The sequence below is a fragment of the Lynx canadensis genome, chromosome D3 (genome assembly GCF_007474595.2).
Source record: "Lynx canadensis isolate LIC74 chromosome D3, mLynCan4.pri.v2, whole genome shotgun sequence".
Taxonomy (NCBI): Eukaryota; Metazoa; Chordata; class Mammalia; order Carnivora; family Felidae; genus Lynx; species Lynx canadensis.
In genome coordinates, this window is record NC_044314.2 from 62,601,461 (window position 1) to 62,616,152 (window position 14,692).

At 38.9% G+C, this 14,692-nt stretch overlaps 2 protein-coding genes across 4 annotated transcripts in view; both read left to right on the forward strand.

The window, feature by feature from the left end:
- Positions 1-2,505, forward strand: part of SEH1L (SEH1 like nucleoporin) — a 34,218-nt gene extending 31,713 nt beyond the window's left edge. Inside the window, exon 9 of one of the 2 annotated variants that reach the window (XM_030336358.1) lies at positions 1,835-2,505. In XM_030336358.1, the coding sequence (XP_030192218.1) occupies positions 1,835-2,030 (196 nt within the window). In that variant the 3' untranslated portion in view covers positions 2,031-2,505. Of the gene's footprint in view, positions 1-192 lie in introns of both variants that reach the window. The other variant, XM_030336359.2, reaches the window with a different exon arrangement.
- Positions 2,506-7,238: 4,733 nt separating this feature from the next.
- The window catches only part of CEP192 (centrosomal protein 192), a 138,777-nt gene continuing 131,323 nt past the window's right edge, over positions 7,239-14,692 (forward strand). For both annotated transcript variants that reach the window (XM_030336254.2, XM_030336256.2), the window contains exons 1-3: positions 7,239-7,311; positions 7,968-8,140; positions 13,850-14,017. In XM_030336254.2, coding sequence (XP_030192114.1) covers positions 13,854-14,017 — 164 coding nt within the window. In that variant the 5' untranslated portion in view covers positions 7,239-7,311; positions 7,968-8,140; positions 13,850-13,853. The remainder of the gene's footprint in view (positions 7,312-7,967; positions 8,141-13,849; positions 14,018-14,692) is intronic.

A 14,692-nucleotide genomic window follows, 5' to 3' on the forward strand; every position in this document is an offset into this window, starting at 1 on the left:
ATTTCATGAAACAAAGGATACTACTGTTAATTAAAAAAAAAAAAATCTGATTTTTGGTTGCTGCCTGTACTGTGTATATTCTTTTGTAAAGAGCTTTGAAGTTTTGATCTGTATTCTTATTGTGCCAATAACCGTGTGTGTTAGATCTGTGATGCATTTTCCCTTCTCCATTTGTATTATGTCCTTTAACAGAAAGCACAGCTGAGTACCAGCTAACTGGAGTAACTTTGCTGTTTTGCTGCTTGTTGCATGCACACAGGAATGGAAAGCGAGCTCCTTTTCCCCTTCCCCAGCGCCGTTTGACCTCTCCCAAGATACACCAGCAGCCTGCTTACTACTAAACGCAATCCAAAAGGCCTTTAAAAATACCGTGTATATCATTTTTTTTTGTACTAGCCAGTTTATTGACACTATTTGAAACTTTTGAAATATAAATGGAGAGGCTTTTTGTTGAGACATTGTCACCAAAACAATTTTTTGAAATATTCCCGAAACTAACATGGGTTTAAAATTAAAAGGATTGTTACTATCCTTGTAAGTAGTTGGGAGGAGGGAAAATACCACTTTATTCCATTTGGAGAATATAGGCTTATTTCTTTTGTTTTCTAAAACAGCGAAAATGATGAATTTTTATAATTTTAATTTGAAGATTGAATAAATATTTTTCATAAAGATTGTTTTGAGTGCTAATCTGTTTATTACCTTTTGTAGAATTGGCTTATACGTGATATTATTTAATACAACTCTGTCATTTCTTTGTAATATTTAAAAAATATTAGTAAAGGAGTGAGAGAAGTAGTAGTGAAATGAAAGTAATTTGACTGTACAGTTTGTGGCCAAATTAAACATACGGTATTGCTTCATTTATAATATGGTAGTAAAATGAAAACATCTTTGTAAGTTTTCAATTCATATTCACTAAAGAGCTAAATGTTTCTAATATGTGCTTGTATATTTTTTATGGTGTAATTCCATGGCTTAAGTTTTCCTTCAAGTCAAAATTTGGAAACATACTTAAGAGGAGCAGTTAAAAATTTGCTGAAATTGTGCATGCACATTAACCTCCACATTCCAAGCCTCAGGATTTTAATTTAGTTGGCTGCTTCATTTAGTTCATATTCTTTAGAACTTTGACCTTGATGACAAAGCTGTAAGTCTTTGTTTGCTAATGTGCTTAAGTATTACGGGTAAGTTATAAAATGGCAGAAGAATAACAATAGGACATATTCTTTGAGCTCTTTTACTTATCAAAATTTTGTACTATTTAAAGTTTTTGCAGAAAAGCAGCTAAGTGTTTTCAAAGATTGTATTTCTTCAGAAGTATATTGCAATAGCTGGCCATACTTTGTGAAAGTATATTTGGATTGGTTCTCAGTGTCCTGTATGCACTACAAAACATGTGCCTGCTGCTACTACAAACGAAGCATTGCTTAAAATAAAAAGCTTATTAGATTTGTAAATTTCCAGGATCGCATCAAATATGTTTCTGAAAGATTAGAAAATGTTTTAAATTATAAAATGTCTTTTTTTGTAACATTCATACTGATAATTTTTTTTAACATTTTAAGTTTAACAGATTGTATTTCTTTCTTTCAAGTTTCTATACTTGCTTAAGCAAGCTTGATTTGAGTAAGGGTCTTGATTTTTGCGATTATGTTCTGTTAGTTTTGGCATGAATATACTAAAGCTTTTTTTTTCCAGCATGTGTTTTCTCCTCTTTGGTTCTCTTTGTATTTACTACTTTTCTCTTTTTCTTCTGTTTTTTTTTCTTTTTTTTTTTTTTCTGTTGTTTTTGTTTTGTTTTGGTGTTTTGTTCCTGTCTTCATTGTTTCAGGTATTTCTTTCCCCCTCTGGATTCCCCACGGGCTGGATCGAGATGGTCCAGTTATGCCCAGCTCCTTCCTCCTCCTCCTCCTCCTCTGGTAGAGCACTCTTGCGATGCTGACACTGCCAACCTCCAGTATCCTCACCCTCGCAGACGATCTCTCTCTCGGCCTCTTAATCCCTTACCTGAGAATGAAGGGGTTTAAAACACTGATTTAACACTTAAAGGCCTTATTCAAGTGCTTGTAAATGCTTTCATTCCTGGCTGCTTTTTGTTTTTCTTCATTTTCTTTCAGAAGATTTTTCTAAGTTAGGGTCCGTCTTGCATGTATTACAACCAGAACACAGTGTTTGGAACCTAAATGTGTTTGTGCTTCTGCATCAAAGGAACATTTGCCTCACTGGTTGATAACCTTTGATGAAATGCGATAAGTACAAGTAACGTGAACTATGAGATTTACAGTAGCTGATTTCACTTTCAAAGTGCCTATTCGTTTTATCTTGAACTGTTATGGTGTTAATTTTCTTATGGTTTGTCATTCTGGTTAATGTGAAAGCATATCATAGAGTTCACTTTGCCTTTGAGACATATTAAGAAATGTTTTAAAATTTACAGGCTAATGTTGGATCTGACTAGTTTGTAAAATAAATCATTCCTGTGTATAAAGCAGCAAAACATAATAATGGACTCTGGTTTTTTTTTTTTTTTTTGAAAGGAAATTGCCTTTTACTACTTGGAATTACTGTTTAAAGCTTTTGTAATTATTTTCCAAGTAGATTATTTAATAAAATATATTTTAAAAGATATGAATCTGTTGCCTTATGAAAACAGAATGAACAGCTGGCCCTTGAACAACATGGGTTTGAACTGCACTCATCCACTTATACATAGATTTTTTTCAGTAAATGCAGCATGGTACTGTAAATGAAGTTTCTCTTCCTTATGATTTTCTTAATAGCATTTTTTTTTCTCTAGCTTACTTTACATGTATAACATACAAAATAGGTGGTAATTGACTGCTTATGTTACTGATAAAGCTTCTAGTCAACAGTAGGCTATTAAGTAGTCCAAGGTTAGAGTCAGATTTTTGACTGTGGGCACATTGGCACCATCTAACCCCTGCGTTGTTTAAGGGTCAACTATATTCTATTTGTTAGACGGTAAAGCTTATATCTCCTTATACAATGTTGAAAAAAAATCCAAACAATCAAAAAATTGGAGGTAAGCATGACATTTATTTAAAAAGGTAGGAAGTTAGTATGTAGACTAACACCTAAAACTGACAGATGTTGACTTTCAATCTAATTGCACATTATTTTATTTTATTTTTTTTTATTATTATTTTTTTCAATATATGAAATTTATTGTCAAATTGGTTTCCATACAACACCCAGTGCTCATCCCAAAAGGTGCCCTCCTCAATACCCATCACCCACCCTCCCCTCCTTCCCACCCCCCATCAACCCTCAGTTTGTTCTCAGTTTTTAAGAGTCTCTTATGTTTTGGCTCTCTCCCACTCTAACCTCCTTTTTTTTTTTTTTCCCTTCCCCTCCCCCATGGGTTTCTGTTAAGTTTCTCAGGATCCACATAAGAGTGAACACATATGGTATCTGTCTTTCTCTGTATGGCTTATTTCACTTAGCATCACACTCTCCAGTTCCATCCACGTTGCTACAAAGGGCCATATTTCGTTCTTTCTCATTGCCATGTAGTACTCCATTGTGTATATAAACCACAATTTCTTTATCCATTCATCACTTGATGGACATTTAGGCTCTTTCCATAATTTGGCTATTGTTGAGAGTGCTGCTATAAACGTTGGGATACAAGTGCCCCTATGCATCAGTACTCCTGTATCCCTTGGGTAAATTCCTAGCAGTGCTATTGCTGGGTCATAGGGTAGGTCTATTTTTAATTTTCTGAGGAACCTCCACACTGCTTTCCAGAGCGGCTGCACCAATTTGCATTCCCACCAACAGTGCAAGAGGGTTCCCGTTTCTCCACATCCTCTCCAGCATCCATAGTCTCCTGATTTGTTCATTTTGGCCACTCTGACTGGCGTGAGGTGATATCTGAGTGTGGTTTTGATTTGTATTTCCCTGATGAGGAGCGACGTTGAGCACCTTTTCATGTGCCTGTTGGCCATCTGGATGTCTTCTTTAGAGAAGTGTCTATTCATGTTTTCTGCCCATTTCTTCACTGGGTTATTTGTTTTTCAGGTGTGGAGTTTGGTGAGCTCTTTATAGATTTTGGATACTAGTCCTTTATCCAATATGTCATTTGCAAATATCTTTTCCCATTCCGTTGGTTGCCTTTTAGTTTTGTTGGTTGTTTCCTTTGCTGTAATTGCACGTTATTTTAATGCTACTTTTAAAATTTGAAATCAGAAAGTACTTGACAATAATTATGGTAAAATGATTAAAACTATAGAACTAGTAATGTTTGTTTTGGTTCAGTTTTCTCAAGAATTACCAAGTATTTAAGTCTCTTTAGGACTTGAGAAGAATGTAATTTGAAAAGTATTTCATATGTGTCTCAATCACATATATAATTGTTAAAATCATATAATTTATAACCTAATTTTCAAAGGCATCTTTCCTATGAGTAGCCTCATACATTTGATGCTTCTTAACCTGCAAAGGATAAAGAACTGATAAGAGATTAATTTTAACTTAAGGAACATTTGAACTTTCTTGTGACTAATCATTAAAATCTTTTGTCTGTCAAGTTAGCATTTTAGCATTCCAATGTATGAAGAAAAGTCTTTTCTAAATCTCAGAGGTCTTCTGTTAAAGGACTTGTTTTAGACTTGTTGGTTTGTTTAGGTTCAAAGCAAGGGGTCTCACTTAAGACTGAATCTAGCTCAGAATTAATAATCGACACCTTTGAGATTTTAATCATTGTAGAGGTGCTTAGGGTTAGAATGGGATAATGAAGTGAGATTATCCAATTTAGTGAATATTGAACATCTTCTGTGTGCAAGATACTGTGCTATAAAACACTGGGGTATGTAAAAAATAGAGAAGGTATTTACAGAATTTACAGAAGGTAGTGAGGATTCAGTTTCATTATAAATGTTGAAACACAAAGTGATTTATTTGAGCTGGCCAGGTTTAGAAGCAATGTGGGATTTCAACAGATGGGGTAGTTGAAGCAGAGGAGGGTAGGATTTCCAAGGTGATGGCCCAGAGATGAAAGATGACAGGGCTGTGTTCGGGCAACAGGATATTAGTCTGATGTAAGGTTTATTTGGGGGAGCTGGTGGGAGATTAATCTAGAATCAAACTTTGTGGTAACATTGTAGGCGGCTTCGGATATCCGTGGCTGAGGTTTGTCACTTAAAGCAGTTGGTAAAGGGGATCTATGGGAGATGACTGCCTTTTCTTAACTGGGTAGATGTCACGTCTCATTCCCTGGGAGGCATTCATCTCTAGCCCGGGACTTCTGCAAGCTCTACCCAATGTCTAAGAAGATTTGAAATTTACTGGGAGTTTTATGCCTCCTTTTCAGTTGGCAAGTAAGGTTGGATAACACTAATGTTTTTTGAGTACTTCCATGTGCCAGTGCTCTTCCAGATACTTTATGTGAATTTATTAATCCTTAGAACAAACCTCTGAGGGAAGTGCTCTAATTATCCCCATTTTACAGGTGAAGAAATAGGCAGATTAGAGCTATTTGCCCAAGGCTTCACAGCTAGGAAGTGAGAGCCAGGATTGAGATTTAGGTTATCTGGCATAAGTGTGTTCTCTCTCTTGCTTGTAGATACTTTGGATTACAGATCCTTGTCACTAGAGTCCCACTAGGTTGCTGGGTGTTGGGAGAGCTTGATCGCTTGATTTTTATGGAGGAAAAGGACATTTATGGAGTTGGGTACAAGGGGTGTAGGGTAAATGAATAGACATACATTCCAATAGTTCACCTCCAGTTATGTGATCATGGTGTAGACAGTTCAGCTACTTTGTGAAACAAGGATGGCTCATTACACACTCAAGTAGCATCCTTTCAGCTCTAAAGCTAATAGGTTTATTTTTCAGGATTCAGAAAATTTCCTCCACTTATCTTTGTTCATTGAGTGTGGACAAGGGTAGAATAGGGGTAATTACAGTTTGGAAATGCCAAGGCTTGAAGGTTTCAAGAAAAATGCCAGGAGAATTGCAGAGACATCAATTGAGTTTGACAGGAGGCTAGTTCTGATAAAATAAGTATGGGATAAATGACATTAAGGTGTGAAAGTGGAGGCAGTTTAAAGGTGGGAGAGACAGAATGGTCTTAAGGTGATAAAACACAATCCAGCAACAGGTGAGTTGGTTTTGGTTTTGGTTTTGGTTTTGGGTGGAGAGGGGCAGCATTTCTAAAGGTAGAAAGGAACCGGTAGAGAAGGTATACGGGAATGTTAGTTGAGCAGTATTTTAGAGGACGTAGAAAAGTAAAGTGATCAAAGAAACGTGTCATTCCCCAACAGGCTAAAATTAGGAGTAAGGATTGTTAAACTCAATTTTGTGTTTTTCATTCTCTACTCCCAAGTGTGCTGGTGCATCTTAAACATTAACTGTTGCATGAATGAAGTTAAAGAGTTAGCTTTGGAAAAGCAGGACTCTTTCTTAGACTATGGAAGAAATTTTGAGGTAAAGGAAAGTGAAAGGCATGAAATTGAATTACCTCTATGGGTTCAGTAAAGTGGTAGTTAAAGCACTGGGCTAAGCAGAAGTCAGTGTGGCCCTAAGGAGAACAGGAAAACGTGGGAATTAGGGAGGAATTTTATCTCACCTCTTTCCACCCCGGACCATCCTTACTAACCCTCTTTGGCGATTAGATGTAGCGAACTATCGTGAAGCTTGGATCCTGAGACATGATTTCGTAATGAAGCTTTATTGCAGTGTATAACATAAGGCAAATCACGACACATTTCAGCGTCTGCCAAGCAGTGATAGAAAAGATCTGCATCTGATCTTGTAAAGACCAAAAGTGACAACAGTACTGAACTCAAGGTAGTATTAGCTAATTTGTTCACCAGAAATACTGCTTTGAGTGTAAGGTGAGTGATGGTGTTTTGGGGTCCCAGACTCCATACGGTAAGCTTTTTTTTCCCCCCAAGTTGGCCAAGGCTTTCATCGCGTTGCTTTCGCTTCAGCTATAGCGGGAAGGACTTGCGCGGGGCGGTGAGCCTTTCGCAACACTCCACTCCTCCGGACCTGTGGCGCGCGGCATCCTCGCTTCAAATTCAGGGACTAGTTGTACTCGTCCAATCACCGGCCTCCTGCTCGCCCCGTCCCTTCTCGCCGTCCAATCCTAGGCCGGCTCTGAGTCCCCGCCCCGTGGCTCGTGCCGCGAACGGACGTAAACCTGAGGGCGCGCTGTACGGCCAGTCCGGGCGGCCTCGGGTGCGGGGGATATGCGCAGGCGCATTTGCAGTGCCACCGGGACGTCCCCTCCCTCTGGACCTTTCCGGCCAGCTCTCGGCTCCCGACCCTGGAGTCGCGGGCTTGGTGAGGAGGGGTCCACTGTGTCTTGACTGTGGTTTGGCAGGCGGCAGGTGAATCCACCTTCGGCAGGCATTTTGGTTGCCGAGCTGATAGGGCAGTGTCGGTTGGGCCGGGCTAGGGCGCGGGGCTCAGGCTCCGGGCCCGGGACTACGGGGCGCTGGCTGGAGCCCGGCGGTCCTGTTCCGTCGGCCCCTTTGCATTCAACCCCGCCGCCACGCTGAATTCTGCTCAGTGAGTTTAATTGGGCGCCTCTGAGAGATTTGCCTTGAAAGAAACGGGTTCTGATTTTGGGGATCACATCTTTGTGTTCCCCACCCTCCACATGGTGACTTCCAGGCACCAATGCGCTTTGCTCTGGAGTTTCTTGTTGGAAAGTGCCTTGAGTGGAGTGTTTGCTTCGTGTGTGTCGTGACCGGCGACTCTGTTTCTCCTTTTCATCCAAGACTGACCCACGAAGTAACGTTGTTAAGTAAATGTAGAGGTGTCCGCCAGTGTCACCCGATTTTTCACATTTTGTTTTGGTTTCTGCTAGGCCGCGTTCACATTTACTCCCAGTACCTTTCCTACATTCCTTGATCTGATTTCTGTATGAAGAAAAAAAAAACATGAAAGGAGACAATGTTTAATATCCCTATACTTTTGATGTCTCTTAATTTCAGAGTCTGTTTAGTAAAACATGAGGTCCTTTTCAAGGCAGTCGTTTGGAGGACAGCTGTTTTTATGAAAGTATCTCCGTTTGCTGTTGCCATTTTGAGGTCATTCGACTGGAGTTTTTACTGTTCCAAAAATCAAAATTTTTCACCGAATTTCAGTTTTGTGATCAAAGTTTACGGTAAGCTTTGAAAAGTAGTATATTAAATGCATACCTGATTACAGATTGTTTCTTAGAACACCAAGAAAAAATGATGAATGTTAGGGAAGCTTGACAGCATATGGTTTTGAATGTTTAAATTATACGTGTAGACTTCCAATTAATGATTTACGTAAATGAATTTTTATGTACCCAGAAATGTAATTAAAGCAATTAAATATTAGTAAACTGAAATGTGAAACTCAAATGTGAAATTCCTGCTTTAAGGAAATAGCAAGAGAAATCCCAAAGATAGCTACATAGTTAAGATATAGTAAAAGGAAAGGTAATGTTATGTTGTGTTCACTTTTAGGTGATGGAAGAGGGGTGGGTAATGCAATATAGAGGGAATTTAGGGAATTTTTCCTTCTGGGAAAATTTAGGCGTGTAGTATGTCCATGGATGTTTAGAACAGGTGTAATCCTTTCTGGAAACGAGAGACTAGATATTAGATTACATCTCAGGGAATCTTCCCCTGGCTTGTATTACCACTGGTCCCATAGCAAAGCTGTATCCCAGCACTTAACACTGTCATAATTAATAAGAATCATAGTTGATCATAATTGATAGGAACTGTCAGCTCCCTGAGGGGAGCAGCTTCATTTTTGCATTCCCAGTGATAAGTAGAGTGTGTTTCATTGTTTGCATTTGATAATGATTGTTGCATGAATGCTCTTTGCTTAATATCTGAATTTTGTTGGATTTGACTCTAAATAAGGATAAATCCTCAAAGAATTTGGTATATATTTTAATGTGATTTACATATGTGTAAATGAATGAATAACTTAGTGATTACAAGGTTGGATGTGGGGAGGCTACTTGGAAGACTTGTGCAATAGTTTAGATTAAAAGGTGATAGGTGGCAGATGTTGGGAATATAGAAGTGGATCTTAGCTCCAGAGATCTATTTGGAGTTAGAAATCTATTTGGAGTTAGAAGCATTGGAGTTTTATAACTAATTGAGAGAACAAGAATAGGGATAACATAGGTAAAATTAAAGATAATAGGAAGAGTGGGTGGAGGAAAGGTAATGAGTTTGGTTTTATATTTGTTAACTTTGCAGCACTTAAGAGCCAGTTAGGAGTAAAGTAGATGTCAAAGAGCTATTTGGAAATAGGAGTTTAGAGCTCAGGATAGAGAGGTCTGGGCTGAAGGTGATTTCAAAATGAGGAAGATGACATTAGTGCAGAGGAAAAGATTACTCTGGGGCAGACTTGCCTGGCTGTGAATCCTCTGATCCTACTTGTGCTTTGTGGCCTGGAAAATTCTCATAATTCCCTTTCTTGGCTTCAGTTTTTTCAGTAGTAGGAATAATGACTATGTTGCAGATTTGATGCAGGGATTAGAGAAATGTATATAAAGTAGTTGGTGCATTATCTGGTAATAGAGTAGACACTGTATGTCAGCTAGGTAGCTAGGGGGTATAGATTATTTCTTTCAACTCATTTTTTGTTCCAGTTCATATTCCTAACTCTGTATAAGTTACTGAGTATATATGGGTGAATGAGATTGACGTGTCCCTAAGAAACTGATATCCTAAAATCAAAGATGTTATCAGTCATTCATTCATTTCATAAATATGTGCTAGGCATTATTATAGGTGTTAGGTAAGAGTGATGGACAGATAGGCAAGGTTCATGTCTCAGGGAAAAATATTTTTAGTGGGGGAAGAAAAATACAAAAATAGTGATGAGTGCTGGAAGAAGTTAAAACAATTGTGAGAGACTGTGGGGCTACACATGATTAATGATGAGGGATCACTTCTCTTACAATGGGACATTTAAATTAAGGTGAATGTTAGGAAGGAGCTAGCTTGTGCAAAGATCTAGCAGAGTATTCTAGGCCCTAAGGCAGGGATGAGCTTGGGTGTTACAGCAACAGAGACACCAGTATGTGGTGAATGAGCCTCAGGACTGGAGGGTGGGGTGGCTCCCTGAAAATTTCGATAGGGGTGTGGTACCTGGTTTGTATTTAATGGTCCCTTTGGTTGCCGTGTGGAGACTTAGCTGTAGGGTGGCAAGAATAGAAGTGTGGAGACTGGTTGGGAGCCTTTTCAGTAGAGGAGAGTGTTGATAGCAGACACAGAAACATGTAGAAAGATATAGACCTGTTTTGCCCTCAGGAATGGGCTCCACCAGTGGATGTATTTTATTTGGCAGCGGTGTTTCTTACCGAATTGAAATGTGTTCAAGTGGGGTCTGTAACTTCTAGTTGACCTCCACTTGGAGTCCTATTGTCTGATAGTATTTGTGCCTAAAAGCATTTGAGTTTGAGTTCCCTACCTAAGGGTGTAAGATGTACATTGCATAACCTAAGCTCTGAGATTGGAATCCTGGGTATTCCTACCATGTAAGAAACAGAGAAAGATGTCAAGTGACATACAGAAGTTGTAATTTGGATTCTTCTAAGACACTTGGCTGTGAAGAGGAGGTGAGAAGGTGGTGGCAGGAAGTACTAACATGGGATGGTTTTGCACATGTGTATAGAAATCAAGAAAAGAAAATAGAAATACTGAAGAAAGGAAAATACTGGGGCATGATCTGTGAGAATGGTGCTTATATAATAGTTGGTGATAAATTTGCTATGAATTGACATAGTATGAAGACATTCGTTCATTCAGCAACTTTATTCAGGATCTACTCTAGGCAAGGCACTGCTTTAGATAGAAATTCAGTGGTAAAGTAGGCCAAGTCCTTGCCCTCATGGAGCTTACATTCTAATACGGAGAAAAAACAGTTAAACAGGTAAATTATATAGCATGCTGGATGGTGGTCAGCACCACAGAAAAAAGAAAGGAGGGCAAGACAATTGGCATTGATGAGGAAGATTGGTGAGGAAGACCAGGTAGGGTAAGTGACTTTTACCCAAAGACTTGAAAGAAGTAAAGGAGCAAAATGTGAGGCCATCTAGGGTTTCATTGTGCTGGGTGGAGGTTAGAGCCAGGGCACAGGCCCTGAGGCTGGAGCCCTGGTGAGTTGTTGGGACAGCAGGAAGGTTAGGATGGTGAGGATGGAGTGAGCAAGGGAGAAGAGTGGTAGGAGATGAGATAAGATTATTCAGCCCCTTGTTAGCCATTATAAATATTGATTTTTAGTCTGAATGAGATGGGAAACCAGTGGAGGGTTTGAGTTAAGGAGTAACAGAATTTGACTTATTTTATATGGATAATTTTAGTGTGTGGGGAATAGACTAGGGGAGGAAGAGTGGAGGTGTGGAGATAGTTGGAAGGCTTTTGTATTATCTGGGCAGGAGGTGGTGGTGGCCTGACCAAGGTGGTAGCAGTGGAAGTATGAGAAATGATAGGTTCTGGTTAGGGATTTTTGCTTAGGGATTGCATTTAGGGTGGGGTGTGTGTGTGTGTGTGTGTGTGTGTGTGTGTTGGGGGCAGTGGTTAGTAATCCCTAAGATTTCTGATTTGAGCAACAGGAGAATGGAGTTGTAATTTTCTCTCTGGGGAAGCCTCAGAGCAGGCTTTCTTGAGGGGGCTGCAATGAGATGGAATCAAGATTCAGATTTAGGTGCCTTTAAGATATGTAAGTGAAAACTACTAGACAGTAGGTAGTTGCCTATCTGCGGTTCAGGGGAGAGGCCCGGCTGGAGATATAAATTTCATGTTGTATTTAAAACTTTGAAACTGAGGGCAATCACCCAGAGAGGTTGGGTAGGTGGAAGATATCTAGGAGCAAGCCCTGGAGACTTCACCGTGTGGAAGTCCGGGAGATAAGGAGGAATCAGCCAAGGAGAAGGAAAAGCAGCAGCTGGTTATGTTGGAGAGCCCAGACAGCTGTGTCTTGGAAGCCAGTGAAGAAAGTATTTCTATGAGGAAGGAGTACAATTCCATATTGGTAGGTCAAAGAAGACAGGACTGGAAATTGACCATGGGATTATTGGAGCTCGGTGGTAATGTTGACAAGCGTTTTGATGGGGTGAGTCAGTTTGCAGCGGGTTTAGGAAATGGCAAGGGTGAAATCGGATGCCAGTAATGATTCCTTTTGGAGGAGTATGTGGTAAAGGGAGTGCAGATGCAAGTGGTGGCAGCTGCAGGGGGACGATCAGGTATGAGGTAGGGGAAAGCTTTTTTAAAAGATGGGGAACTAACAACATGCTGGTGGGAACTGACAGAGAATATTTGATGATGTTTAGGAGGAGCTTTTTTAAAACGTGGGGATCTAACAGCATGCTGGTGGGAATCAACAGAATATTTGATGATGTTTAGGAGGCTGGCCAGTTGCTGGAGTGGTTGTCACTGCATTGGTGATAGGGGTGGGATCAAGTGCAGGTGGTGGAGAGGTGAGCTTCCAACAGGAGCATGGATATTTCACAGATAAATTTTATACCTCTCTAATGAGTTATGAATGTTTTCTACTTTATAGAGTAGTTAAGTTAGCCCATATCACCTAAAAGCTGTACTTTAATGTGTTTGTCATTGGCCCCAACACAGTCCATCGTTATCTTTATCTCACCAGTTGTGGTAGCTCTTTGAATATCCTTCCAGGCATTAAGCCCTCTGCCTTCCTCTGCCATAGGCTGCCAGGATTAGTCCTTCCCTGGGCTGCAGAATACATACCATACTTCCTAATACACCATTTAAGGCTTTCAGAGTCTGACTCCATGGTTTCATTCACCATGTTCTTTTGTACACCCATTCCCAAAACACATTGGAGCACTTGGCTATTGCTAACATACACTTAGAGTGGAATTTGGAGTCAGACCTGGGTTTGAATTTTACTAATTGTGCAACCTTGGGTAAATTTAGCTAATTTAGACTCATTGTGTTTTCTTCATTCATAAAATGGGATAAATGAGTTAAGGTAGTAGGTATGCAATAAATCTTAATTCTCTTTACCCATTGCTATTGTTTGTCATCTTTAAAAGCCCCCTCATCTCATACTTTGCCTATAAAAGTTCTGCTAATTCTTCAAGGTATAGGGCTAGTACTCTCGTTTATTGAGGCTTTCCTGATTTAATTTTTTACTGAATTCCTACACCCCTTACATGATAAATACTCTGAACCATTTTTGAGATTAAATCTCCTGAGTACTGTGATCAGGGTCAAGTAGAACCAGTGGCCAATGTTGGTTGAAGGCTCTCAGTAGTACAGATTCTGTGCTAGTGTTTTCGAGTTAGTTCTTTGTAGACCACTTTCACCATTTTTGCCTTGTCCATGTGCGAGGTATACTTTATTTAACATATTTTTATTTGAATGGACTCCCTTTTTAAACTAACATTTCCTCATCCTTGATAATAATCTCTGAAATCAGGGGCTAGATTTTGCTGGTTCAATTTTTTTCTGTTCCATTTTAGAATCAATACTTAACCAGTAGACATGTAAGTACTCCTGAAATCATCTGTATATTCCTGCAGGGTGTGTCTTTGCTTCTTTACTAAATAAGTGTGGCAATTGATACTCCTTGTTATAGCAAATATGAGTAAATTAAGCTGTGTTATATTTTGTTACTATGTTAATTATAAAAAGATAGTTTGACATTTATAGTCTCAGCTAGGAAGTAGCAAAGTACTCTGAGAATTACTTTACCTCCAAATGCTTGCTGATCATATCTCTTCGTGGTGTTCCAAAAAAATGATTTTTTCCCTTAAGATTTATCAGTTTTCTAAGATTTATGAGACTTTTAGTCATTTCAAAAAGTTTTATAGTAGTATTTGATTTATAAAAATCTTTTATTATTGCAGTGAGATGGAAGATTTTCGAGGTATAGCTGAAGAGTCCTTTCCAAGCTTTTTAACCAATTCATTACTTGGTAATAGTGAGATTTTGGAAAATGTCACTCTTTCTTCAAATCTTGGCTTACCTGTCGCTGTTTCAACACTTGCTAGAAATAGATCCATGACTGATAACAGGTAAGAATTGTTTGAAAAGACGATTTTTTGTTAAGGTCTTAAATGCCTGCAATACATTGATACTTCTGTAAAAATGTCTCAGTCATGCTTGAGCTTTTGCTTTATGTATACTATATATACATAAATATATCACGTGTTTGTATCTATTATATATATTCATATATATATAATTGTTACAAAAAATTTATTGTATGTTTCCCTAGACCATTGTGTTCATCACTAGTGGATGGGTGGATTTGGAACTGAGCACCAGGGACCTTTTGGTCTACTAATCCATTTTTCTGTTCATAGTGTTTTGGGTTTATATTAGTTCAGCCTTACTGGTAGCTGGTAATTTGAGTTGTATCTCCATATGTGCTGTGTACAGTTCATCCATCTTGTATGATGTGTAAAGTTTGCCCATACTTAAATATCTTAACTACTTCCCTTAAACGTTTGGAAAGAAGCATTATCTTTACCTTTGGAATGAAGGGGTTGAGTTAACTCTCTAAAAACTTTAAGCTTTAAGATTTCGGTGACTCTTTTGTTTAGTACAGACAGACCTCATTGTTGATGCACAGATATTCAGAGCTTTTTATATGAGATGATGATTTTGAACACCAGAGGCCCTATTTGTTTTCATCCCCCCTCAGTTGGTTATAGTCATATAGCCCTATGTCATGGTGAATTTTAAAT